General features: G+C 35.3%; 1 protein-coding gene across 4 annotated transcripts; it reads left to right on the top strand.

The window, feature by feature from the left end:
- Positions 1–1,533: 1,533 nt before the first annotated feature.
- LOC110021706 (3-hydroxy-3-methylglutaryl-coenzyme A reductase 3-like) lies at positions 1,534–15,128 on the top strand. Of its 4 annotated transcripts, none has more exons than XR_002293682.1 (5): positions 1,534–2,557; positions 4,510–4,691; positions 13,817–14,163; positions 14,336–14,642; positions 14,954–15,128. XR_002293682.1 is itself a non-coding variant. In XM_020720302.1 (4 exons), the coding sequence occupies exons 1-4, from the start codon at positions 1,644–1,646 to the stop codon at positions 14,579–14,581; spliced, it is 1,689 nt and encodes a 562-aa protein (XP_020575961.1). In that variant the 5' UTR covers positions 1,534–1,643; the 3' UTR covers positions 14,582–14,805. The 4 variants fall into 4 exon arrangements, 1 of the variants encoding a protein (XP_020575961.1); XR_002293683.1 differs by having other exon boundaries at positions 14,982–15,128; XR_002293684.1 differs by having other exon boundaries at positions 14,946–14,963.
- The last annotated feature ends 12,650 nt before the right edge of the window (positions 15,129–27,778 follow it).

Consider the following 27,778-nt stretch of genomic DNA (forward strand, 5'->3'; position numbering starts at 1 on the left):
AAAGTCTTATTACACATACTTGAAATCGTGAGTCCATTTTTTTTTTATAAAGAAAGGGTTTATTGTTAACATGCCAAATATACCCATTAACAAAATTTCAAGATCTTCCATTCAACACAATTTAAAAGGGAAGAAACCATTAGAAAGAGAAACAAACTCAATATCTCCCTTTAATTTCCAGATCATCTTAATGGTAAGAAGAAGATTCCATAAAAGGGTGTCTTACCCAATGCATAACCCACCAAGAAAAGATCCCATTATTTGGAGCAATCCATGATTTGTTGATTTCTAGAAAAAAAAAATTATCCTCTCCAAATGGGATGAAAGAAAGATTATAATTAGGAGAGGAAGAAATGTAAGAATAAAATAAATTTTTCCAGCTAAGGGAAGATTCTGGTCCAATAACATAACACATGGACAAATATGAGAAAGACTGGAAAATGATAGGACCCGTCAAAGAGAAGAAGAAGAGGCAAAGCCCCAAAACACCAAAGAAAACCACTAGCAATAAAGAGCAGAAAAGGGGAATTGGGTTTTCTATAAGAAATGGAAAATAACAAAGAAGACCTAGAAACCTTAAAGGCCGCTTCAAAATGCAAGAACCTATAAGGTTTCCTGAATCAACTTTGAAACCCTTTTGGATCGTCCAAGATTACAAGATTTGATCTCAATTCACCATTCCAGAAGCTCCAAATCGAATCTTTAATTTTGAGTCCAATGCAGTCAAATCCATCAAATTATTTTTATGAAAACACCATTTATATTGTAGTTTATTTTGCAATTATTAGAAATCAAAATAAAATATTTGAAACTTAGTTAAGCAAAAGAGAGCAAGTAAATACCAACAATCTCATATTTATTTATCAGGAAAAAAAAAATCAATGCTACAAATCATTTCTATCTACTTTCATAAATTTCATATGAAACCCCTCTTCTTCCTCCTTAACCTATTTTTTTCTATTATTTGTCACAATGAGCATGATAAGGGTCGTTGTGAGTGTAAGGAATGCCTGATGACCAAGCAAGCGGCGTAGCAAGTTCTTCTCAAGTGGCACTCCTAAGTAACATAGCAATGGTGTCCAACGGAAAAAAACTGGTGCGTCCAAAGTCTGAACGCAAGCAACGTCCGGACAATTGACGCGATACACAGAGGAAGCAGAGGAAAAAAAACCGACATCCCCGTGCATCGTGTCCGGACTCCAAACTCAATATTTTCTCATCCAATGGGGGCGGCCAAGGGAATTGGTAACAAAGTGTTATTTATGTGTTTAATTAGTTTTGGGTGATGTAGGTGTGAGTATCATGTTTTAAGGCTGGGACATGTAAATACGAAAGTTTTAGGTGTTATATATGTAAAAATATCCTATTATGATGATGTATGATACATGCACATCCCGTATGAAACATGCTTTATTTTTTGGGAACCGAGACTAGGCTTATTTTTTAACAAAAAAATTAAATAAAAAATTCACAATAAAAGTTAAAATAACCGTCGGTGAGCGTAAGCAACAAACCTGCTATAAACCCTTGCCACTAGTTTTTATCACCGCTCGCCGCGTTAGGAGGAAGTGGAAGCGGGTGCGTTGCTGTCCTGCTGCTCCCTCCTCTTCCGCCTTACCCTACTCTCTCTCTCCCTTCTTAACATGGAGGTCCGCCGGAGATTTCCTCCTTTTTCCTCTTCCTCGGCCTCCTCCGCCGGCACCATCCGCCCTCCTCGGGCGGCGCCTCTATCTTCCGGCGGCCGCATTCAGGCCTCCGACGCCCTGCCCATCCCTATCCGCCACACTAACCTCCTCTTCTCCCTCCTATTTATCTGCTCCATATTCTTTCTTATGCGTCGTTGGCGTGACAAGGTCCGCGAGTCAATCCCTCTCCACGTCGTCGACCTCTCTGAGCTCATTTCCATCGTCTCCGTTGTCGCATCCCTCATCTACCTCCTAAGTTTTTTCGGCATAGCTTTCGTTCAATCCGTCGTCTCCTCTCACGAAGACGAGGTCGACGATTTCACACCCGACGGCAGAATGGCTCCCACTCCGGCCCCTTCGTGTGATCTGGCTGCGCCGGTACTTGCAGGCCGCGAGGATGAGGACATTATCGCTGCCGTTGTTTCGGGAAAGACGCCATCCTACTCGCTGGAGTCCGTGATCGGAGATTGTCGTCGCGCCGCTGAGATTAGGCGCGAGGCTATAAGGAGGATCTCGGGAAAAGGTCTGGATGGGCTACCTCTTGAGGGATTTGATTACGGGTCGATTCTTGGGCAGTGCTGCGAGATGCCGGTAGGTTTTGTTCAGCTTCCTGTGGGGATCGCCGGGCCGTTAAAACTTGATGGAAGGGACTACTATGTTCCTATGGCAACGACTGAGGGGTGTCTCGTGGCCAGCACTAACAGAGGGTGCAAGGCGATCTTTGAGTCAGGCGGGGCAGCCAGCGTAGTGCTTAGGGATGCAATGACAAGGTCGCCGGTGGTGAGGTTTTTGACCGCAACGAGGGCAGCTGAACTCAAGTTCTTCGTGGAGGAGCCTAGTAATTTTGACACAATTTCCGTCGTTTTCAACAGGTAAATCATTCTGTCTATAGCTAGTGTTTGTTTGTAATCATTTATGACGTGTCAGCACATGGTATCAATGCAGAGTAATATTAAATAAAATACTGATCATATCTACAAGCAATATTTTGAGCCTCCTTATCTAAATGCTTACCGTGCCTCTATGTCTTTGTAAAATGAGGTAAATTTCTCCTTTAGACCTTGTTTATTATGCTTTGTTAGTCACATTGGATTATTTCTCAAGTTAAAATGGAAAATTTGCTTTGAAGCTGTTTCGTGGGTGGCATAGCTGGTTTTGTATTATTGCATATTTTTTGTCTTTTGCTCTTTATGATTTGTCTTTGTTTTTTTTGTTGCTTATGAGGTGTTCAACAAAGGATTTATGCATAACAGTTTCTTTCTTTGCAATTGCTATTTTTTTTCTTCTCCTTTTCCACCCATTCGTTTAGATATGGCCTTAGTTTAACCTCACGTTTTGTTGTGCTTTCAGTGGAGGTATTAGTTGGGCTGTCTGGCGCTCTTTATCTTGTACTTGTGGTCCTGTCATTGGAGAAAAAATAGAGCAGGATATCTGATCAAAACATGGTCTGATTTTAAACTATTTGATTTATTTCAGGACTCTTTTATTAAATTCATTTTAAAATGAATGTAATGGGGGTGTTTGGCTGCAATCAGAATTTAAGTGAAATAGGCTTTAATAAATCCAACCAGTATTTAAGTTAAATAGGATCTAGTAAATCTGTTAAATCCGGCTTTATCAAATCGAGTTGCTGTTAAATCCAGAATAGTGTTTGGCCCAGTTAAGGTTAAATCCAGATTTAGTTTGGTATAAATCCGTTTGAGGCGTTTTCTTCCTAAGCCAAATCCGTTAAATCTACCTAATATTCGGATTTAGCAAATCAGAATTTATGCCGAAAAGGAGATGGAACTGAGAGAAAATTGGATTTACAGGAGCCGGATTTAGCTACCTCATTATGTTTTTTTTTTCTATTTATTTTTTTTTTATTTTTTTTTCCGTTTGGCTTAATTTACATTAAATGTTCCGACGAAAATACTATTAAAAGGGTGCTAACAAAAGTTTTTGCAATTCTTCTTTAATAAATTTGATTATAATTTCCTTACATAATTTCTTATCTCAAGTGTGTCTGTGGTATTCTTGCAGCATGGGCATGTAGCTTAAATTTTTAATTTCTCATTAGACCCGGTGCATTGAGTTGCTTTTTTCTAGCCCATTCAATTACCCTTTTCTTTTCGTTTCCTTTTTTTTTTTAAAAAAAAATTTCTTATCTGCACCTCCTTTCACTCCTCCCTTGATATTTTCTCTAGTCTTGGCTAATTTTGTGTATTTAGAGGTTATTTAGCTACAAGTAGTACTTGAGTAGGATTTAGTAAATCCCATTGATCCAAATTTAGTAAATCTTTGAGGATTAATACATAAAACTATTTGATATTACAACTATTAAGTTTTATAAATTGTTTAACCATTTATTTTAGAATCTTTGACTTATCAGAGGGAGAAATGTTTAAATCCATTATATTATGTGAATGTTGGGATTTAACAATTTCTGGATTTAACTACTAATAGCTTCGGAACGATATTTATCAAACCTCCAAGATTTAAAATTCTTGAAATTCCATTTGGTCGGATTTATGCTAAATCTTGCTCCAAGCCCACCTAAGGAGCAAATATTACATCTGGACTCTGGACGCAATTTGAGTCCGGAATCCAATGTTGGGGCGCCACATGTTAAGTGGGTTCATCGCAATACACTGGAATTGGTCAGTGTTAAAAATTGTGGGTCCACTTGACACGTGGCGCCCCACTATCGGACTCCGGATGCATCCGGAGTCTTGACCTAATATTTTCTCCTACCTAAGATACAAGATGAATTTTTTTTATCCCAGCAGAGTTATGTTTAATAAAAATTCCTTATATCTTTCCAAACTTTTATCGATTTATGCAGATCAAGCAGATTTGCAAGGCTTCAAAGTGTCCAGTGTGCGCTTGCAGGGAGGAATCTCTATATGAGATTTTCCTGCAGTACTGGAGATGCAATGGGGATGAACATGGTCTCTAAAGGAGTGCAAAATGTCTTGGATTATCTTCAAAATGATTTTCCAGACATGGATGTTATCAGCCTCTCTGGTAAGCCTTCTTGATTTTGATTCCATTGTTTCTCTGAATACCATAAGAGTTAGTGTCTTTTCCTTCTTTAGATGTAAGAATTAATATCTAAGATAAATTTTGATTGTGTTTTCACCCAATTGAAAGAGAACAATATGTTTCTCCTTCAACTATTTTATGAAGTTTACAATACACAGATGCACATGCACATGCACTTGTATGCATGCATGGGCACGAGCATTCACTCACACGCATCACACGTACAACTAGAGTTGGGGGGTTCCTCTCTCTCTCTCTCTCTATGTGTGTGTGTGTGTGTGTCTACATATCAATGTTCTATCAAAATTTTCTCTGAAAATTTAGATATGCAATTCTGGATTTAAAAGCACACAGAGGATTGAAGTGACTCAAATTACAGCTTCAAGACTTGATCTTGGGCCAGATGGAGCCTAAATATCATTAAGCATATATGCTACTCTCCATAGATTAAACTATTTCTTCTACATGCATCCTTTTAAATACATCAGAAAAGCAACTTTGGCTCCCATTCATGATAGACCGCATCACTTGATCCTCAAACACCTTCACCTTCTGCTACAACTTGGACATCGCTAACTCTCTTCTATGCCTCTTCACCTTTTTCGTCATTGTTTTTCTTGCGTTTCATTGCGCAAAGAATGTGTTTTTTCCAATTTCTGATTCAGCTTCCGTCATGCTTGAGACCTAAAATGAAGACTTAAAAAAATCTGTGGCCAAAAAATCCTTCAACTTTCAAAATAGAAAGTACAAAGGGTCTTCTTGTCAAACACTATTTAATTTGTCACTTTTAAATTTTTTTACGGGGTTGTGCAATTCCTAAGCAACCGGCATTTCCCAGATTTTTCCAAACAAGAATACTTGGAGAAGCTGTCCAAAATTTTTTGTGGAGCATCTACAAAAAGTTTTAAAAATTTTTTACAATTGAGAAGTTTCACTATTTTTAAGGAGTTATAAACCAAGATAAAAAATGTTGGTCTTTTATAGCAAGCAAATCACTGTCAAACAACAACAAAAGAAAAGAAAAATCATGGAGGAGGCCTTTGATGCGGGCAAATAAAAAATATATAGCAATTTTTTGCTGTCAGGTTTGGCTAAAAAATTCATTAAAATAAAAAGGTAAAAATTTTAGCCTAGAAATTTTGTGAGAGGAAAGGTCTTTCAAAACTCAAGCCAACAGCGTTTCACGTCTAAGAAATTTTTTATAAAAGATTATGTGAGGGTGAACATACAAGTATACAAAGAAATACAATGATGGGACTCTGCCTTGACTTTTTACTTCATGACCATCTTTTCCAGGTTAATTTTATCTCTTTAAATAGAAAAATTAGAACCGCTAAATTAGTGTTTGTTTCACCTTTATTTACAATTGTGTTTCTCTAATATAACTGTCATTTCTTAGAGTAAAGATAGGACCTCTAAATTGTTGTTGTGTACTGCAAACTCTTACATATTATTGATGTTTTCTTCAAGAGATAATATTTAGTCTTTTTTCATGGCAAAATTGGAGCCTCAAGAGCAGGATTGTTTTTTTAATGGTTAAAGGGATTTTTTTATAATTTGGGAAATTTACATACCTATCACTCAATTCCTATATATTAACATATCAACCACTAACTTCAATTTTTATCTCCTCACCACCCAGCCTATGCCAAAAACATAGGAATTGGGTGGTCTATATGTAAAAATTGAAGTTTGGGTGGTTCATATGTTAATATGTAGGAATTGGGTGGTATTTATGTAACTTTGGTAAATTTTGTAGCCTAAAATTTGGTAGCCTTTATTTGTTTAAAATTTGGTGGCCTAAAATTTGGTAGCCTAAAATTTGGTAGCCTTTATTTGTTTAAAATTTGGTAAACTAAAATTTGTTGTGGATTTAGGGACACTTTTGCAATTTGTTTTTATTGGGTTTTCTGTCACAAAATATTAACAAATATTCTTTATAAATTATAATTGTTTTTATTTTTTTGTTAAAATTAAAAGGAAAATTAAAAATGAACAAATATCACAAATTAAATTAGCAAAAAATATGAAAATTCTAAAAGAAATTATGCCTTTATTTATATCATTTACGGGCTTGAGGAGGTTTTACGTTTTTTTTTTGTTCCAAACTATTTTTTTCACATTTTTAAGTTGTTTGTGCTGTGGGGTACTACTCACAAGAGTTTGGAAATTTTCCTCTTGTGATCAAATGTGACATCAATGAATGGTATATCTACCCTAGGGATGAAATACTACCATACGATAAGACCCAATCTCGAAGTGATTGTTTCACTTATTATGGAGGGCTCTGAATCAGAAAATTTTGCCACCCTAAAAGGGTAGGATTTATTTTAATTATGGGATTTGATATCTTTAAAGATGCAAGCTCTTTTAATCAATTATATTTTATAAAAGATCATATTCTAAGAAAATTCTCATTTAAAATAATTATATTTCAATTGTGCAAATCATAGAGATGGATTTTCAAGTCTGTTAATTGAAATTTGAAAAGAGAATGACTCAAATTTATGCTATTTCAAAGAGCTGGCATTTTTTGCATTTATGTTATTTCGGAGGACAAATTTATAGATATATGTACAAACACACAAAAAAGAGAGAGAAAGAAGAAATCAAAATTGAAGTTCCATAGGTCAAATGTTTCAGATACCTCACATCAATGTGCTTGATACGAGCATGATGAATTGAATTTGTGGTCAAGAATATTGTACTTTGACTATCACAGAATAACGTCAGAGACTCCTGATCAATTCCCAAGTCACCTAACAGGTTTGCATCCATATTGTTTTATCGCATTCGTGATTGCGATGTACTCATCCTTCGCAGTAGACAAAGTAACAGTAGACTGGAGAACTAACCTCTGATTGACCGGACCTCCTGTCAATGTGAATAAATAGTCAGTTGTAGATCTCCGCCTATCCATATTACTGCATAGTCCGAGTCAGTGTAAGCTACACACGAATCTATAGTAGATGATTGTCTCTCAAATACCAAACCAACATCAGCTGTACCCTTCAAATACCTCAGAATATTCTTTATAGTCCGTCAATGTCTCCTTTTTGGATCATGCATGAACCTGCTCACAACACCTACTTGTGCAATGTTTAAGACAAATCCTGACATATATCAGATTGCCCACTGCACTATCATAAGGAACTAATTGCATATCTTTTCATTCCTGATCTTCTTTATGAAACTGATCTGAACTCAAATGAAAAAGAGATTTAATGGGTAAACTCACTGTCTTCTTCAAGTCATCAATCCCAATTTTCTACAGCACTTTCTGAACATAAGTTTCTTATGAAAGCTAAACTTTTACAACTGTCTTGTTTCTGAGAATCTCCATGCCAAGAATTCTACGAGCTTCACCCAACCCCTTAATTTTGAAATGTTTAGACAGCTGATTCTTCATCCTATCAATATCAATCTGGCTGGCAGATGTAATCAAAATATCATCAGCTTATAAAAGCAAGTAAATGAACTCTTCTTTGGCCAACTTTTTTAAAAATGCATAATGATCATAATGGATCATTGTTTTCTCGTGTTTCTTCATGAACTGATCAAAATTTTTCATACCACTGTCATGATGATTACTTAAACCTATGCAAAGCTTTGTCCAATTTGCAAAGCAACTCTTTTGATGTTTCATATCCAGGTGGCTACAACATGTAGATCTCTGACAATTCTCCATGTAAGAATGTAGTCTTCACATCAAGCTGATCTAAGATCAGACCATACTGTGCTATAAGTGCTAAGAGAACATGGATTGAGGAATGCTTGACCACTGGAGATAATGCTTCATCATAATCAATCCATTCTCTTTGTGCAAACCCCTTTGCCATTAATATTGCTTTGTACCGCACATCAACTCCATGAGATCCTTTCTTCTTTACATGCACCCATCTGCATTCGATAGCTTTCCTTCCAAGAGGAAGCTTCACTAAGTACCATTCTTCTAAAGAGACTCCATCTCTTCATCCATTGCCGGATCACAGTCTGGTCTCTTCGCTGCTTCTTTGTAGTGACACGGAATTTTTGCTTTTGTGGCTGAAAGTACAAATACAATGTGATCCCTCAAACCAAATTGGTTTTTGGGATATTCAAGCGTCTGCTCTTGCTTCTAGCAATTAGGGTTGTAATCGAACCAAGTCAAGTATGCCATAGTTTAAACTTGGCTTGGTATAATTATAAGTTGTTCATGTTCTGTTTGAACCTGTGTCGAGCTTTCATATATGGTTCAAGCTTGACTTGTTTGAATTTTTTAATGTTTGAACTTGATTTGTCAATGAAAAGTGAACTAGTATTTAAACGAACTAATAATTTAAAGGAATATCTAGATTTTTATACAAAAAAATATCAATAAATAATTTTATAAATTTAATTGTAACTATTAATTTATTGTTAAAAACTTTAAACCCTACAATATCTTAAATCTCATTTCTCCTCTATTTTACCATAAATCCCTTGCTTAGAGGTTGTTTAGAAAAAATGATTTGCGTAGCATTTAAGCTTGCTTGAACCTAAATCCTGCCAAATAACTAAAAATGACAAATTGAAGACCTATATAAACTTAATATCTGATTTATATATTATTTATGGTGTGAGCTAGCATCGAACTATCAACTAACGAGTTAATATTTTAGGTAATTAAATTTATTTAAATAATATATCATATAAGAAACATACTATCATCGAATTTAATATTGAGTGCTTAACAAGTAATATGTTGAACAACAAAGGAGTTTGTTCGTGAACATAAATAAACAAGTTCGATTATGTTCATGTTTTATCCATTTAAGCTTAATGCTTTTAAAAATTGCTCCAACTTGTTTATTTACTAATTTAAACAAACATGATTAAGTCTTATTCGTGTCGAGTTCGAGTTATTCATCGAGTGCATTGGTTCATTTACTGCCCTACTAGTAATAGATTGTTGAGCAGAAATGTCATCATCGACATCTTTTACCATCTCTTAAGCAGTATTAATAGATACATCATGAGCTACAACTAAATCAGATATCTGAGTCGGAGTGGATAAACTCTGTGGAACAAATGAAGTTGTATCAAACTTTAACTTTTCTGTATATATGTGGTCTCAGTAGAACTCTCCGACTGCTTTGAGTCCCGATTTTTCAATAAGCTTGCATCGTTGAATATAGCAACTCTTTCTTTTTGACTAACCATATAACTTGAAGCCCTTGACTCCACTCCTGAAACTAATAAAGATCGTCTCCTTTGCTCGTGATTCCAGTTTATCATTCTGCACATGTTAGTAAATTGGACACTCAAACACTTTTATATGCTCATAATCTCTAACATACCACATATCCTTTCGAGTATTCTTCTCAATAGTTGCAGAAGGTAGACATTTCACCAATTGACAGACATTCTATGACATCGATCCAATCGTTTTTATTCAGCCCCGCATTGGATAATATACACCAAAATTTCTCCACCAAAGTCTAGTTTATCCTCTCTGCCATCTCGCTCAGTTGTGGTGTCTTTCGAACGGTGAAGTGGTGCTCTATCCAAGCTCTCTAACACTCTTGCAAGAATACATTTGAAGTGTATTCACCCCAAATGTCTGATCTAATACATGAGATCTTTTTATTAGTCTGGGTCTCAATCCACTTCTTCCAAGTTATGAATAACTATAGCATTTCGTTTTTGCGCTTCATGGTGCACACCCAAACATACATGAAGTAATCATCAATAAAAGAGACATTATCTCCACACGCTGAATGATATTATCTTTATTAGCCCCAAACATCTGTATGAACATACTGTAAAATATCTTTTATAATGCGGATGACAGTCTCCAAAGATACTTATGTATTATTACCAAATATATAATATTCACAAAAAAGAGCTTGTAGGTGTCTACTCTTTTGATCATTTTTTTCTTCTCCAAAGCCTGAAATAAAGTTTCTCTAGCATAAACTAGCCGCATATGCCATAACATAGTGGCCTCAGAAACATTATCAACAACAACAGACATTCCAGCCAAATTACTAGCTTGAAGATAATAAATATTGTGATGACGAACTTCATTCATTAAAATCAGTGTTCTACGACATATCCTCAGAACTCATGCCTCTGTGACTACCTTGTAGCCCTTAGACTCTAAAATCTCAAGTGACATCAAATTGTTCCTGATATCTGAAACATGCTTCACATCAATTAGCTTCCTCACAGTATCATCATGTGTCCTGATAAAGACACTTCTTACACCAATAGTATGACAATCTTGATCATTACCTATAGTCACAACACTGCTATCGAGCTCTTTGTACTTACAGAACCACCCTAGATTGGGAAAAATGTGATAGAAAACATTATTGTCCAGAAACCAACACAAATTATTTGTAAACAAACTGTAAGAAATTGCAGATAATGATACATTTGAACCCATCTTTTCACATTTTTTCACACTAATATTGGCTTTCGTCCCAGATGCAATTTCTTTTCCCTTTTCCTTCAATTTTTCTTCAAATAACCAGTCTTTAAACATAAAACACACTTATTTTTCCTATGATTGCACTCCCTAGACTTACCCCTCTTTTGAGATGTGTCGTTGCTACCAACTTTTTTTGCTAAATTCTTTTTTTTCTCGTATCTGTCACGTTGGAGTGCAAGTGCCTTAGCTGACTCTATTTTTGTGGATTCTTTGTCCTTTCGAAGAAACTCATGATTCGATAGTCATGATCACTTCGTCATAACTAATACTTTTTTCCTATGAATGAATGTCATAATAAAGTTTTTGTACTCATCTGATAACAAATTCAACAAAATGAGTGTTTTACCTTCATTTTCAACCTCATTTAAATTGAACAGATTTGCTAATAACATTGTGAAGTCATTCAAGTGCTCATAAATAGTATCCCATCGTCTCCTCTGAAATTTATAGAGTCGATATTTCATATGGAGAGTTTGTTCACACAGATCTTTGGGGCTCGATGAAGGTACTATCAATCCAAAAGATCACATACTGCAGGAATTTGGTGAATATCCGAGCTCAGGATTGATTGTCCAATCAGACATTTTGACGAACTGCACGAGGCTTGTTCATTTTGGGAGGGGTTACGTAGGTAATTATCTTGGTGAGTGCAGCTGAATTGGAGTTGGATACTCATTTTTGTCAACTCTCACTCATCTGGAAGTAACAAATGAGGTGGAGATTGTTGTATTTATGACTTATTTGTGATTAGGAGTAATTTTGTCTTTTGACCCTTTTTACTCCGAGTTCTCTTCTATAAAAATGACTTTAGGGCTTATGAGAGATATATGGTGAGAAGTGCGAGTTATAACCCCTAGCATTTTTTCTCTCTTTCAAAAAAAAAAAATCTTTTTTCTTTTTTACCTTCCCTGATTCTGAAATTTCTTTTCCTTCTTAAAAAAAAATTTCTTTTTAAAACTTTTTTTCCTTGTGCTATTTACTGAAATCTCCTTTTGTTTTAAAAAGTAAACCGTCATTTTCCTTTTTAAAAAAGAAACTTTCCTTTTTTACTTGTTATGACTCCTAAAATTCTTAACAATGGTTTTTCTTTTATTTCCATGCACGCTATTCCACGTGATTAGTCCTTATGTTGTACTGCAACTGACCAATCGTCGGACTGTAGACTCGCTGGATGTCAGATTCACCGTAAGAGCTGCCATAACAACCTTCTGTCACCCTCGGAACCACCGCAGTCCCCTGTTGTTGTGAGTCCTTCTGCCACACGTTGATTTTAGCATCTAAGTCGTTGGTCTATCGCCGATCTGCCGCCGGACCTCCGAATCTGCCCACAAAGGGCGTCGGACCATCTGCTGCAAAAAACTCCGACAACATGCACTAGATTTGTAGCTGTCAAGCCGAACCACGCTTCAATCAAGAACTCGAAGCTCTGATATCAATTGTTGTACAAAAACAATACGTAAATGAAGAAATCACTCAACAATAATTAAACACAAAAGATTTATGTGGTTCAGCGGATTCACCTACAATCACGAGGATGGAGATTTCACTGGTACTGGATGGAGAGAGAAAAAAGGCTAGGAGTTACAACTCACACTTATTACTATATCTCTCAATAAACCATAAATACAACAATTGGAGCCTGGAATTGCTTGAACATCCACTTGGTTTTGATTGTTTTGATTTAGGGTGCTCAAATTGCCGTCCCTGCTTTTTATACGATTATTTTTGGGTTTAATCATTTTTAGGACAAGGGTGAAGGCCAGCCCTTCAGAGACATTGGGCGCAGTAAACCATCCCTTCGGCCCACTCGTGCTGCGAGGACCTTTGTGGTGGTGTTTGCTTGTCTCAATTTCCTTTCAATTTAGCCAAGTTCATTTACCTTGATTTGAACCTACCTAGTTCCTATGACCTTTGTAGGCCTTTGATTCATGAATTATTGATGGGGTTTGATCATTCTCAAGAAAATGACCATTTTAGCTTAAAAATGGTGGCATAATGTAGTTGTTTTTTGGTTGCCCGAAATTTTATTCTTGTATCTTTCAGGAATTATCACAACTTTGATTTGACTCTAGTTCATGGGTCAATTTTTGCTCTAGATTTCTCTTGAGATGAATATTCCAATACCAAAATTAATAGCATGTTGTTCTTAGACGATCCTAGTTTCGATCCATAGATCTTCTTATGCACTATCAGGTCATTCTAACTCATGGAATCATGATCTTTAAACTCCATTTAGCTCATTGCTTTTAGAGTTTAAAATGGGACATAAGTTCTCTAATTGGCGACTCTCTTGTTGGTGGCCACAATTTTTTAACACATGTTGCTAGATCCCCAATCTAACCATGACTTGGTTGGTTTAGGGATAGGAAGTGCAATAACTATATGATTTGTGAAGAGCAAGATCTGACGTGCCCTTTTTTTGGTCCTCACCGGAAAGTATGTTGAACGGGATTCAGTCTATCACAATTGGAGCAAATCTTTTCTTTTATTTTTATGGCACACAATCGTCCAATTGTCATGGTTAAACTTGATGCACCTACATATTTTTCTTTAAAAATATTACCTTAAAAAGCACAAGTTTTTCATTAGAACTGTTAAATGCCTCCAGTGCGGCACGTGCTAAATTTTTCTTAGCTCTACTTTATTACGACAGGCAACTTCTGTTCGGACAAGAAACCGGCTGCAGTTAATTGGATCGAGGGAAGAGGGAAATCTTTGGTCTGCGAGGCTGTCATCAAAGAAGAGGTGGTCAAGAAGGTTCTGAAGACGTCTGTGTCTGCACTTGTAGAGGTGAATACAATCAAGAACCTTGCTGGTTCGGCCATAGCTGGAGCCCTTGGAGGCTTCAATGCTCACGCCAGCAACATAGTATCAGCCATCTTCATTGCCACCGGACAGGATCCCGCCCAGAATGTGGAGAGTTCTCAGTGCATCACGATGATGGAAGCGGTGAATGATGGGAAAGATCTTCACATTTCTGTTACTATGCCATCCATTGAGGTGATTATGCTTCTGACTTTACAATATCACATTTTTATGGCGCTTTCTTGGTTTTGCAGAAGCTTATTAATTTTTACCCTCTTTTCTTACATTCCCCTTCAGAAGTTCCAAATATAGATGTCAGTAACTTCGTTTTCTACATTCTGCTAGCTCATTTTGCTAAAATTTGCAGGTGGGCACTGTTGGTGGTGGCACCCAGTTAGCATCTCAGTCAGCTTGCCTTAATCTCCTTGGGGTGAAAGGCGCAAACACGGAGTCTCCCGGGGCAAATGCCAGGCTTCTTGCCACCATTGTTGCAGGCTCTGTGCTTGCTGGTGAGCTCTCTCTCATGTCTGCCCTTGCAGCCGGTCAGCTTGTGAAGAGCCACATGAAATACAATAGATCATGTAGGGATATCACCAAAGTTGCTTCCACTTGATGACAACAGAACACTTTGTAGATAGCGCTATTAAAATAATACTCTGGAGAGAGTAGACAAGGTTTGTACTTTGTTGTTTTATCTAAGCAGCAATTCTTGAATGTGTGGATTTTCTGCAAGTTCTTTCTGTAAAATTTGCGGAGCAGCTGAATATTTCTCTCTTTTTAGGCCTTTTATTTGTCTTCTGCTGTATTTTTCTTTAAAGTAGTCATGATTTTGTGCAATTTATTCTTGCGAGAAACTTGAATTCTTCCTCTTTTCAACCTTTTTTGAATGAAAGAAAATCATTTGCTGGCGAACTTGCAGTAAAGTACTTAATGCTGCTGTTTATAGTTGAAATTTTGTTAAATGAACTTTTATGAAGTGTTGCAGAAACTAATTGAGATGCTGCTGAGAGCAGGAAAACATGAGGATTGAAAAAGGTTTCAATTTATAAGGTGATTGTGGCATGGGCTGAAGAGCTTGATATCAAGCAATTATGGGCAGTGATTTGTGCGCTATCTCTATGTATTATTTAAGGGAGATTTGCATACATATCCCTCAATTCTATCATTCTATGTATTTACACATTTAACACTGAAAACTTTAATTTTTTACATGTATGCCACCTTATCTATAAAATAATAGTATTTTTGATGTGATGTGAAAGATTTGAGTGATGTAAATATAAAAAGTAAAAATTAAGGTGTTTGATATGTAAATATATAGGAATTGGGTGGTATGTATGTAGATGCCCCATTATTTAAACTTTGATAGCTGAATATTCAGGCTAGCTTCTGATCTTAAGTTGCATTGGCTAGGCTCCGATTTTCTCAGTCTTGCAAGCCCTTGCCTACAAATAAAGGGAGTGGAGCTAAGCACTGTTATTTTCTTATATTTGATTTTAACTAAACATGGATGAGATCTTAATTATAAAAATTTATTTAAATTTATTTATTAATTTTATTTTAGAATTGTAATCTTTTTTGGAATAATTCTATATTTGTTACAAGTAATTAAACATTGATGTGTCGTCAAGAAATTTTTATCATCATGCAGAAATCTCAATGCATGTGAGCAAGAAGTGTGAGTGCACTATTAAAAGCTCTACTCTTAAAGTCTTGACACTTTTTGTTCAACATTCAAGATCGTATCCAATCTACAGAATATCACGTGTCATTGTCAGCCACCACCACCAGTAATTATTGCAGCCAACTACAATTATTAAATACAATTATCTTTATCACTATTGTTTGTCACAAACTATGACTTCTATAATTAATAACATCATTTATGTCCAACTACAGTTGTTATAGCCCCATCGTGATTATTGTAGGCGAACTGTAAGAATTATAATCCCGATTATCTCATATAGTTATATATACCGGGCTATTTCTAAACAATTATATTTTCGACATATCTTGTTATCTGATCTACCTTAATTCATTTGAATAATGGATGTATGTACTCATGAATATAAATTGAATTATTTTAACTGATTGAAGTCCCATTATTTTTTCCTCTTCGAAGGTTTTCCATATAAGAAAACTTTAGTTTCTTCTCTCATAATTTTTGCTTTATATCTATGTGTGTTGGATCATAGTGCATTGTTAAGACATTAAATTATTATTCTACCGCTACAAATTTTCTAGCACAAAACAAATATACAACTTAATTATATGAAATAATTATATTTACATATTTTATTCATATTTAATTAAATTTATTAGGTATTATTTACTCTATTAGGTGAAGTTCCAATGTAAATTAGAAAAATTATAACTTCCATAACTAGTTAATATTTTCATCACATGTATAGCTCCAATAAGATACTTGTTTTCCAAAGTATATAAGATATAAAAATAATCTAAAGATATTTAATCAATAATAAAATAAGCGAATAAATTGCCATTAAATAAATATTTTGTTATATTATGACTCATCCTATTTATCACAAATTAGTATGTTGATATGTTCGTTAATTGAACACTAAACATTTTGATACTTTAAATCAATATCAAAATTGTTAATTTAAAAATTGAACCAATCAAAAGAAATATTTGGTATGGTTCTATTTTCTAGTTATAACTAGATAATGTACACCCATATAAGTGACAACCAATAGCAAGGTAGAACAATAAAAGCAAATATGATTGATGTGTATCATACAATTTTGTTATTTAAATGATTAAAATTTACGCTCAAAGTGATCAATGTGCATTTGGCATGCTCTATTTATAGGTGTGTTGAGATATTATATTTTTTAACCATGACAATATGGTATAGTCATTTTTAAGGCTAAGATGACAACTTTAGGAGAAAATATTACAAATTTGTTATTTAAATGATTAAAATTTACACTCAAAGTGATTAATGTGCTCTTGACATGCTCTATTTATAGGTGTGTTGAGAGATTATATTTTCTATTCAAGATAATATTGTATAGTCTATTTTTAAGGCTAAGAGATGACAACTTTAGGACAAAATATTATAAATTTGTTATTTAAATGCTTAAAATTTACACTCAAAGTGATCAATATGCTCTTGGCATGCTCTATTTATAGATGTGTTGAGATATTATATTTTCTAATCATGACAATATTATATAGTCAATTTTTAAGGCTAAGAGATGACAATTTTAGGGGAAAATATTATAAATTTGTTATTTAAATAATTAAAATTTATACTCAAAGTGATCAATGTGCTCTTGGCATGCTCTATTTATAAGTGTGTTAAGATATTATAATTTCTAACCATGAAAATATGGTATAGTCTATTTTTACGCCTAAGAGATGACAACTTTAGGAGAAAATATTACAAATTTGTTATTTAAATGATTAAAATTTATGTGCTCTTGGCATGCTCTATTTATAGATGTGTTGAGATATTATATTTTTTAATCATGACAATATTGTATAGCCTGTTTTTAAGGCTAAGAGATGACAACTTTAGGATAAAATATTACATACTTTGTAAGTATATACTCATGCAGGGTTTGCATGGATCTCAAGGCAATTCAGTAGTCGGTCGCTTCACTTCAGTCGATCAGTCAAGCTCTTCTCTTGGTCACCTCACTTCAGCGGACCAACTAACCTTCTCCTTCGGCTAGCAGAAATCTGGCGAGGGACTCCCCCACCCCCCTCCCGAAGAGGGTTTTTTAGTAGAATATATCAATACAAAAGATTAAAATATCCAGTGACTTTTGACTCCACTCACTTATAACATCATGCTTTGTGGAATAGAAGGAGCCGCCGAGTCCAGGGACCACCCCAATTCGCCCCGAGAGGGCAAGTCTCTCTCCCTCTCTCTCTCTCTCAAGTTTTTTTTCCACGATCTTACGCTTTATTTCTCCGGGTATAGTCTGCCGGGCATATTTGAATTCAACAATTTAGGTTCAATTATAATAGTTAAAAGGGTGCAAGAGTTATGCTGCAGATATCAGTCATATATATTTAGATTATGCTCCCTCTATTGTAGATATAACAGTGGCTGAAACCAAATCATATAAATTTTGATGTTTTTGTTTTAGATTTTTAGTTTTTCTTTTACCAAATCATTCCCGATTTATATCATCATTGCCACCTATATATCTCTTTACGACTGGATCTATTGATTAGCATATTCATTTGCCTGTGATTTTCTAAATATAATTTAAATTTAATTAATTTATTAGAATTTAGATTACATCTATTCCCCCCCCATAAATAGGAGGGTCATTTCATGTAAACTGGGTATTGGTTCCCATCACTTGTAAAATCGTGATTTATGGAAAAAAAAAGGGTCTGTCGGGCCAGGGAACCACCCTAATTTGCCCCCGAGAGGGCAAGTCTCTCTCTCATTCTCTCTCAAGTTTTTCCTTCCCCCGACCTTACATCTATTCATTGGGTATGGTCGACCAGACATGTTTGGATTCAACAATGTTGGTCCAATTGTAATACTTAAAAGGGTGCAAGAGTTATGTTGCAGATATTTGTCGTGAATCCGAATCATAAAAATTTTGATGTATTTGCAGAAGAACTGAGAATGAATGTTGGAGGTTTTTATGTGATAACCCAAAAAGAAAAATTATAAGGCCTAGCCAAATTAAAATAATTTCACTAATCAAGGATATGTTGTGACCATAAACAACAATAAATAATTATATTAAATGAGCAGTTGTCAAATTGAATTTCACTAAAGAAGTGGTGGAAAATATTGGGAATTGATGGCAGCATGGTTGCGATGATGTAAGACCAACGACATGGGTTGGCGTAATAGAGATCTGAAGTCAGCATCACCGATAACAATGGCAACGAAGTATCGGTGGTCCAACAACTGCAGTAAAGACGACTAAGTCCGGTGATAGCGGTTTGACGATGTCAGTAGTTGCGGCAAAAGCCACACGATGGTGGTCAAAGCGGTAATGTCGATCGGGCAGTGATGATTTGGTGATGGCTGCAGAGGCTAAGCGACAATGATCCAGTGACGGTGAAGAAAAACATGCAACCGTTGTCAGATGATGGCGGAGGTCGGTCTGCATTGATTTGATGAGAACGGTGCTTGGCGGTGGTGAAGGCGTTGACAGGGGACTATGGTCTGATAGTCGTGATGGTAGTCAGATGACGATAATCCAATGATGATATGAACTTAGGTTCTCATCTTATCGGCTTTGATATCATTTAGTTCGTTTCATTCAGACATGTCGTTCGTCTATAGTCATAGAAAAAAAATTAATTAAAATATTTCGGCCCAACCTTTTTTTCATTCATTATAAGCAGGTTTGTTAGAAAGATGAGGATGGGCTGCTTGACATGATTAATGTATGTATGGGTTTTAATTCCTAATTTTTTATTTAATTTTGCAAACTAAAATGTCATAAACAGGCCTAAATTGTAATAAGAATAGGAGTCCTCTTTTTGACAGGATAATAAGCTCTTAATCCAAACAGCACGTTTATAACTAACCAATCAGCATATTGATGCATTCATTTCTTAATGGAAATCACTAATACACAATTATTAAATTAAAATTTAATCAGAATTTTCAATTTTAAAACCAAAAAAAAAAAACAAATTTGACATTTCATAGAATTAGTGCGCTTTATGATTTATTAAGCAATATTAGACAAAAATTTCCTCGCAATTTGACTCAAGAAACTATTTATTAAATAATAGCATAGAAGTTGTGAAATTTTGACTAAAGGCTAAAAACATAAGCCGGGTTAAACAAAGTCTTAAATTAAAGACATATTAAATATAAAATATAATTGATTTTGAAAGTGATGAAGACATTTTGAACTTGATGATGAATTAACTAGGAAAAGACGAAAATATTATGCGGGTGCGATAAGCATCATTAGCCAGCCAGAAAGAGAGGAAAATATTATGTCTGTCGTTTGAATAACGATCTTAACTTGTTGTGATCCATGCTGATGGTCGTGCATCCTTTGTACCGGGCACAATGTTTTCCTCAACAAAAATGAGTTAAATTGCCAACAAATGATTTAGGTCTTTGAATTTGAAAAAGTGTGAGACATCTTATAAAATTTAGGTGTTGTGCTCTTACATACTGTATGGCTATCTTCTTAGTAAATGGTCCTCTTGCTAAGCCAAATTATGTAAGAATTTGTGAAAATCTATGGTCCCTCGGCTTGGACAAGAATTGGGTTATGTGCCAAGCCTTGAATCATATATTGTCACTTATTTAAGTTCGGATGTAAAAGACATGGGAGAAAATATGTTGATAGTTAGTGCTCCAATGGAGTTTGAAGATGGCGTGCAATCCACTATCAAGGGTGAATCCATAAAGGGTCCACGGAGGGCAATTACCCTCCCTCAAATAAATTTTTACTTATATGAGAGGGCAATTTGATTTTTTGCTCATTCTAAAATATCAGTTTTGCTCTTCTTGAAATACCATTTTGCCCTTCGTTTATGGAAAGAATACACATACGCACACACATATATATAGATTGCATTGAAAAAGAGACTAGACTGTAGTAGGAATTTCTTTCCACCTCTTTCTCAATTGTAAAAGATAAACCTCAATCATACTCTTTTCCAGTATTTCTTAGTTTATGTTTAGGATTTTGTGATTTAGAATTGGTACTTAACTTAAAAGTATTTTTTTTTCCAAATGATTTTAATAATAGTGGTGTCCATATAACATGAGATATTATATCATATCATATGTTGATATTTTCTTTGTTTTAATTATATGAAATTATTAAAGAACATTAGGATAAATTAGTATAACCATTATATAGAGTGGAGGCTTGTTTCTTTCTTGGAACATAATTTGATCGATCTTCGACCTAACCTTTTAGCCAAGAGTGTTTAGTAGATAGGTCAAATCATGTGCTCAAATATATATCACATTGGCTATAAATAAAGTAAAGAACCTTGAGGTGTCGGGTTCAAGCACTCACTTTGCCTGAAAGGTCACTTGTTTATTTATTTAGGCCTTTCTTTATTCTAGAGAATGAAACATGAAGAAGCAAATAAATTTATAATTCATCTGATATGAAGACAGACAAGAGAATTAAGATACCACTTGAAACTTTGAATATAGTTTGATTTCCCATCACCAAAATGTTGGGTAATATGAAGACTCTGTCCACAACAATATAATTAACTGTTGTTAATTAGCTTCCTAATTAATACTCCCATCTACCGCCCACATACCTTCCCACCTATCAGTTACCTACCACATCTCACCTACCGCTCACCTACCTCCCACCTACCTCTCTTATGGTTTCTATAAATAGCTTCTTATGGTTTGTCATAAAAATGTTAGGCCAAGATAAGTCAAGCTAAGCAAGACCAAGTCAAGTCCTCTAAGAGAGAGGAATGGAGAGAAGAAAATAGAGATTTTCTTGTAAACGTTGAGGCGCTCGACAATATAATTCCTCGAAGTAGTAAAATCCTCTGCAGCTCCACAGACGTAGGTAAATTTACCGAACCACGTAAATCTATGTGTCGCTCTGGTGTTTTTTCTGTGTACAGTTTTTCTCGTTCCATTTTTTACTTTATTGTCATTGTTTTTCACAACAACTGAAATTAGAGTTTTGGTTCGGATCTAAGAAAGAACGACGGGCAGAGACGAAGTGATGACATCATGGATCGAGAAGTTCAATGACACGGATTTTGCTTACTAGAGGATGCAGATAGAGGAATACCTCTGTAGGAAGAAACTTGATTTTCCGTTACTGGGAAAGCCACCGAAAAAGATGGGTTAGGCGAAATGGAATATGTTGGATCAACTGGAATATGTTGGATCAACAGGTTTGGATCAACAGGTTTTGGGGGTTATACGATTAACCCTATCGAGATCAGTTACCCACAACGTCATCAAGGAGATGACTACTGTATATCTCATGGCGGCTTTGTCAGGTATGTATGAAAAGCCATCGGCGAATAACAATGTGTATTTGATGAAAAAATTATTCAACTTGAAGATGACCGAAGGTGTCTTTGTTGCTCAACACCTGAATAATTTCAATACTATCACAAATCAATTGTCGTCTGTTGAAATTGATTTTAATGATAAGATATGTGCGCTGATATTGTTGGTTTCATTGCCAAATAATTGTGAAGCCATGATGATGACAATTAGCAGTTCTGCAAGTAAATCTAAGCTGAAATATGATAACATTCGTGATTTGATTTTGGTTGAGGAGGTGCGCAGGTAAGATTCTGGCGAGACCTCAGGTTCGAGTTCCGCACTGATTTTTAATTCCAGAGAGAGATCATAAAACATAAACATAAACAGAGAAAGATCAAAATCAAACTCTGGTCAACAAGTAACCTGCTGAAATTGTGGCAAGTCTGACAACATAAAAAGGGACTACATGAATCCTAAGAAGAAGGAAAATGATGGTGTTAATGTGTAACTGAAGAAATACAGTATGTGTTACTTCTGGCAGTTCACAATTCTGTTGATGTCTGGATACTGGATTTGGGGGCTTCCTTCCATACAACTTTCCGTCAGGAGTTATTGCAAAATTAAGTTGCAAGTAACTTTGGGAAGGTATATGTGGCAGATGGAAAAGCTCTTGATGTGGTGAGGATGGGAGACAATGATATTGCTCTCCCTAACAAGAGCAAATGATCTTTGCAAAAGGTCAGACACGTTCTTGAGTTGAAGAAAAATCTCATCTCTTCCTTCCTCTCTCTCTCTCTCTTCCTCTCACACGTTCTTGAGAGGAATTACGCTTTCGAGGAATTACGCTGTCGAGGGCCTCGACGTTTACACTAAATCAGAGAAGCCCGCGACAACCTGCAACACACAATAACATTCATGCGCATCAACTTGGAATAGCCACGCCGTTCCACGCTGTCGAGGGTTGACTTTGTCCCCAAAAGAATTATGCCCATACACGGCGTGACTACCGCATCGAATGGTTGGTCCTAGAATAGTTCTTTAAGTTGCAATTTTGAGGGACGAATGCTAGTCTATGGTGCGTAATTTTTTCAACAAAAACCTCGTGACAGAGATAAATCTCAGATAGAAGGATTTTAACATGTTTTTCTCTTGTGAGGTCAAGAGGAAATGTTCGGAGCGAAATCCTATAAGTTCCAACAATTGTGGAGAGAAGATTTGAGTGGGATTCTGTACTTTTCTAAATTTCATCATTGAAATTTCTTGGTGGTGTAGCTCCGTGGTTATTTCTTTCTTGTTCTTGAGTTTTTTCACATCAAAATCTTGGTATGTTTTTTTGAATTGTTTTTATTGTGCTTCCGTTCGAATAATTTGTTCTAGTTTTCTTGAATCAATGTGATCATATTCTGCGGCGTGGTTTTGATTTCTAATAAGATCAAAACCCTAATAGAAGTATAAGATTTCCATCCCAATAATCTTGATCTCGATCTCTCTCATGTCTTAATTTGAAGGGGGAAATGCCAAATTTTGTACTGCTTTTCTGCGTCTTACCAAATTAAACAGCAATGCTCCACCCAAATTTCAGTCAAACTCTACTGTTTCACTAAACAAACTAAATGCTGGGTGGTCCTCTTATCCCCAACTAGTCTTCCACCATGATTTGGACTGCTAATAACTTCCCTCCTTAACGACTAAGCTTTCTTCCTCCTTCCCCTATCATCATCATTAATCTGCATCAATTCCTTCAACTGCTAAATTATTGCAGAAAGCATTAATTTTCAATGAATTGTCCCTTTAGCCTATCTAAACACTTCAACAATCAGTCTCTCTCAATACATTAAAGAGAAGAATAGAGAAACACCCAAAAAATTGTTCTCTCCTCCTTCAATCGCTCTCATTCAATATCCATCTAAGAAAAATAATAAATTTGGCAATAATGCAATATATAGTTTTCTATTTTTTCATAAATTTCAATCTGTTGTTAAGAAAATGTACAAAGTTTCAAAAGCAACTACATTATCAAAATTAACTTTGTCAAAAACTTGGAGGATCATCACATAATCTCTTGATTTCTCACTGCACATATACAATCAAAACTTAATCACTCAAAAAATTGAAATTATGAACAAAAAACAAGGGCTAAAACCAAAAAAGACCACCACTTTATGATGATCAATTATCATCTTAATAAACCTGAAACCCAATCTTTAGAACAACAAACACTATACATCAAAGAACAAAGAAACAACTCCTAAACCATAGGAAAGTCATTTATCCTATAAGAAATTTATCTATATATAATAATAATAAATTAAAGTTCATCTTCACTTATTTCGCATTGAAATTAGTGCTCCATTTGCAGATCACAGAACTCAGCCAAGAAATCAATGAAGATAAACACAATATCAACATATCAAATCTCTGCAACACTCTTGCCATCACCAGCCGCCACCGCCGTCTTCTTCAACTCCACCGCTCTGCTCTCTCCCACTATCTTGGACGCATCATTCACCGAACAAGACGTTTTTCTGATGAACTCCAAGCATTCGGCTATGGCTTCCGCATAAAAAGAGTTGGACCGCCTGCAAGCCCTCAGCCTAGAATCAGGCCTTCTGGATCCGCTCTTGGTATCTGCGCTTCCGATTCTCCTTGTAAATCTCCCCAGCATCCTTCGCAGGCAATGGCACAAGAGATCGAAGGCTGTCAGAAGGCGAATCCGAACACGAAGAACGCAGACCCTGCAGGAACTCAGCCGGAAACCTCTGCTCCGGCGAGTTCTCCGGCTAAGCTTGGTGTAGCTTGAATGAAGCTCCATGGGTTTGGAAAAGTTGTGTTTTTGGTGATTTATGTAGGACTTGCAAGGATGAATTTTTTGAGGAGGGGGAAGATGGAACGGACATAGAAGTTGGGTAGGTTTGAAACTGTTTTTTTAGGGGCAGGAGGGGTGATTTGGAAATATGAAAAGATGGTCGAAATGCTGGGAATATAATAAGGTTTGGCTGGCAATTGTGGATAATGTTAGATGGTATCTATCTGTCTAATGAAAAGGTCTCGCATGTCCGGCTCTTTTACTTAAGCCTGTTCTTTATACTAAAATTATATATATATATATATAATTTTAGAAAAATATGAAATCAAATTGACCTCATATCACAGTTTAAATGAAAGAGCATATATATATACTATCAATTGGATTAAATTTTGATTTAAAATATATTCTTATATTCTAATTTCTATGTTAAAATGAATTTTCTTATAAATTTACACAACTTGAACAATCAAAGTGTAGTTATGAGATGTCCAACCACCTAAAAAATTGAATGTAACATTTTAACCATCTAAACTTTAAATATAACATTTTATCCATTTTTTTCAATATGATCACCCTCCTTTACCTACTAGTGATGCATTTGAGAGAAACTTTTGGGGGGTTAACATATTACATTTAAGGTTTTGGGTGGTTAAAATGTTATATTTAAAATTTTGGTGGTTGAAATGCTATATTCAATGTTTTTGATGTGTACACACCACAACTGTCAACATTAATCTTAAAGCTCTCGAACGTCCTAGACGATGGTCAGACAACCAATGTGTCCCACCATCCTACTGTTAATTGTGTGGTCAAGAGTTGAACGACACACCATGGTGAGAGATTCGAAGGGCAGAGCACGCTGACAGTCCCGACTGATCGGGGCGCGGGCGGGAATCCTTGATCGCGGCTAATTGGTTGATCTCTTTTACTGCGGCGAACGAGATCGACATTCAAACAACCGCCTCGACCGACTAACATGCACTTCAGAAGGCACGGTCATCACTCAACCGGTCTCCTCGGTCAATCGAATTCAAGCAAGTCGGTCAGCCAATCACTACCATATTAAAATTCAATTTGTAATACATATATGATATAAAATTCACTCGGCAAATAAGAGTATATATTGTATTATAAGCAGGTTCTCATAACCGTTCTTTCATTCCATCTTTTCTATAATTGTACAAATTACACTCCTGAAAATAAGAAGCAAAAATACGAATAAAGGGACGGATCTCTGGCCCTCTCTACAAATAATCCTAAACTTATTCTAGTTTCTCTCTCTCCTCCTTCCTTCGTCTGGTCCTAACTCGCTATGCGTGTTCACAAATGACAATTTAAGATCTAACAGAATTCTTATCAAATAAAAACTCGAAACCAAACATGTTTATTTGACCAATGAAAAGTTATAAAATCATTATTTTGTTCAACTTTGTTGGCTATCAAACAGCTACCCCCCTGACCATAATTTTCATACGAGCATCACTTGTAGCACAAAAATAACATGTCGATCAATTAACTCTTAGCATGGAACATGGCATTTGATGAATATCAATTAAATTCAGCGTATCGTACTCGCCAGCAAAACTAAAAAATCTGCACATTATATTAATTCAACTTGCCAATGATCACATCATATCGCACCGCATGAAAATATGAGTCATAAATCTTCTAATAAACAATGGAAAAATTCAACTGTGGATTTAAGTGAATCGATGAGGCATGACACTAAAATCGCTTTTTAATTAAGCGATTATATCGTCAGTTGATTGCAATAATTTTAATGAATATATATATATTATTTTAGATGTGTTTTCAAAGTTGACCCCGCAGCGGTCTGACGAATGAAATTTTTATTCAAAAGTACAGTTTGACGTATATTCAAAAACTGAAATTAGCTGCGAAGTAATCACACGCAAGGTGAATAAAATAAAAACTACATATGATGCAACTATCAAAATTGTGATGGGATGCATAATTGTATCAGGACTTCAATAAAATTATGTCACGTCACACTACAGATCTATTAAATAAAAAATTTATATATTTTAATATATAGTCCGCCTCTTTCAGATACGTGACGTAATTTTATTGGAGCCTTGTGCTAAAAAGATCATTTTTGATAATTTGTATATTATTCTAATTTTTTACGACTGTTCCCAAAATTTGCTTCTTTTTTGTTTCTTATTTTCATGAGAATAATAGAAGATATAAAAAAAAATGTGTTTCTCGTTTGGTCATCTTTTATAATTTGTAGAAGTGTAGAACTCCACGTTTGGTTGACTTTAAATTGATGGTGATATGTGGGGTTTCATAGATTGTTTCGCACCATTTGAATTTAGGGATTTGAGAAATTAAAATAAACTTGAATTATATTATATATAATGTTTTGTTTTCGAACTTACATTAAAGTGTTACTGATTTTAACTTTAAAACCTCTAATTTTAAAAAATAAATTTGTATTAAATATTTTCGATCAAAATACTTTTAACCAGATATTGATTGAGAGGTTGAGCGAGGGTAAGTTTACTCAGAGACCAATCGAGCTTGAGATTGACCAACTCAGAGACCAATTAGTTAAAGGTAGTCTGACAAGAGAATGATATGCCAGATAGTCAAAGAGCACACGACATGAAGCCAGTTTATTAGGGGTTGACCAGTTTGAAAGAGTTGAAGATGTAATTGTCATTTCACATTATTTCTAGTCCTATAAAAATAGAATAACATTACATGTAATAGAATTCAAGACGATAGAAAATTTAATTAACGTCTTAGTATTGCACAAGAAACCAACACACAGTCAGCTTGGTGTCATTTGTGAGAAACGAAGCCTTGATCGACACTGTCTTCAACTCTGAAACACTGAGCCCCTACTTTGTTTTCCAATGATGCACATCATCTAATTGACAAATGAACCCCCTTTGCATCTTAAAGATTTTCTCTGAACATTCTTTGATGTGGGGGGCAACATTCATTACAGTCATGAAAGATCATTCACTTCAACTTCTCGTACACGATTATAATTGTGTAGTCTTATCGCATCTTATTCA

Source organism: Phalaenopsis equestris, unplaced genomic scaffold (genome assembly GCF_001263595.1).
Source record: "Phalaenopsis equestris unplaced genomic scaffold, ASM126359v1 Scaffold000140, whole genome shotgun sequence".
NCBI classification, from domain to species: Eukaryota; Viridiplantae; Streptophyta; class Magnoliopsida; order Asparagales; family Orchidaceae; genus Phalaenopsis; species Phalaenopsis equestris.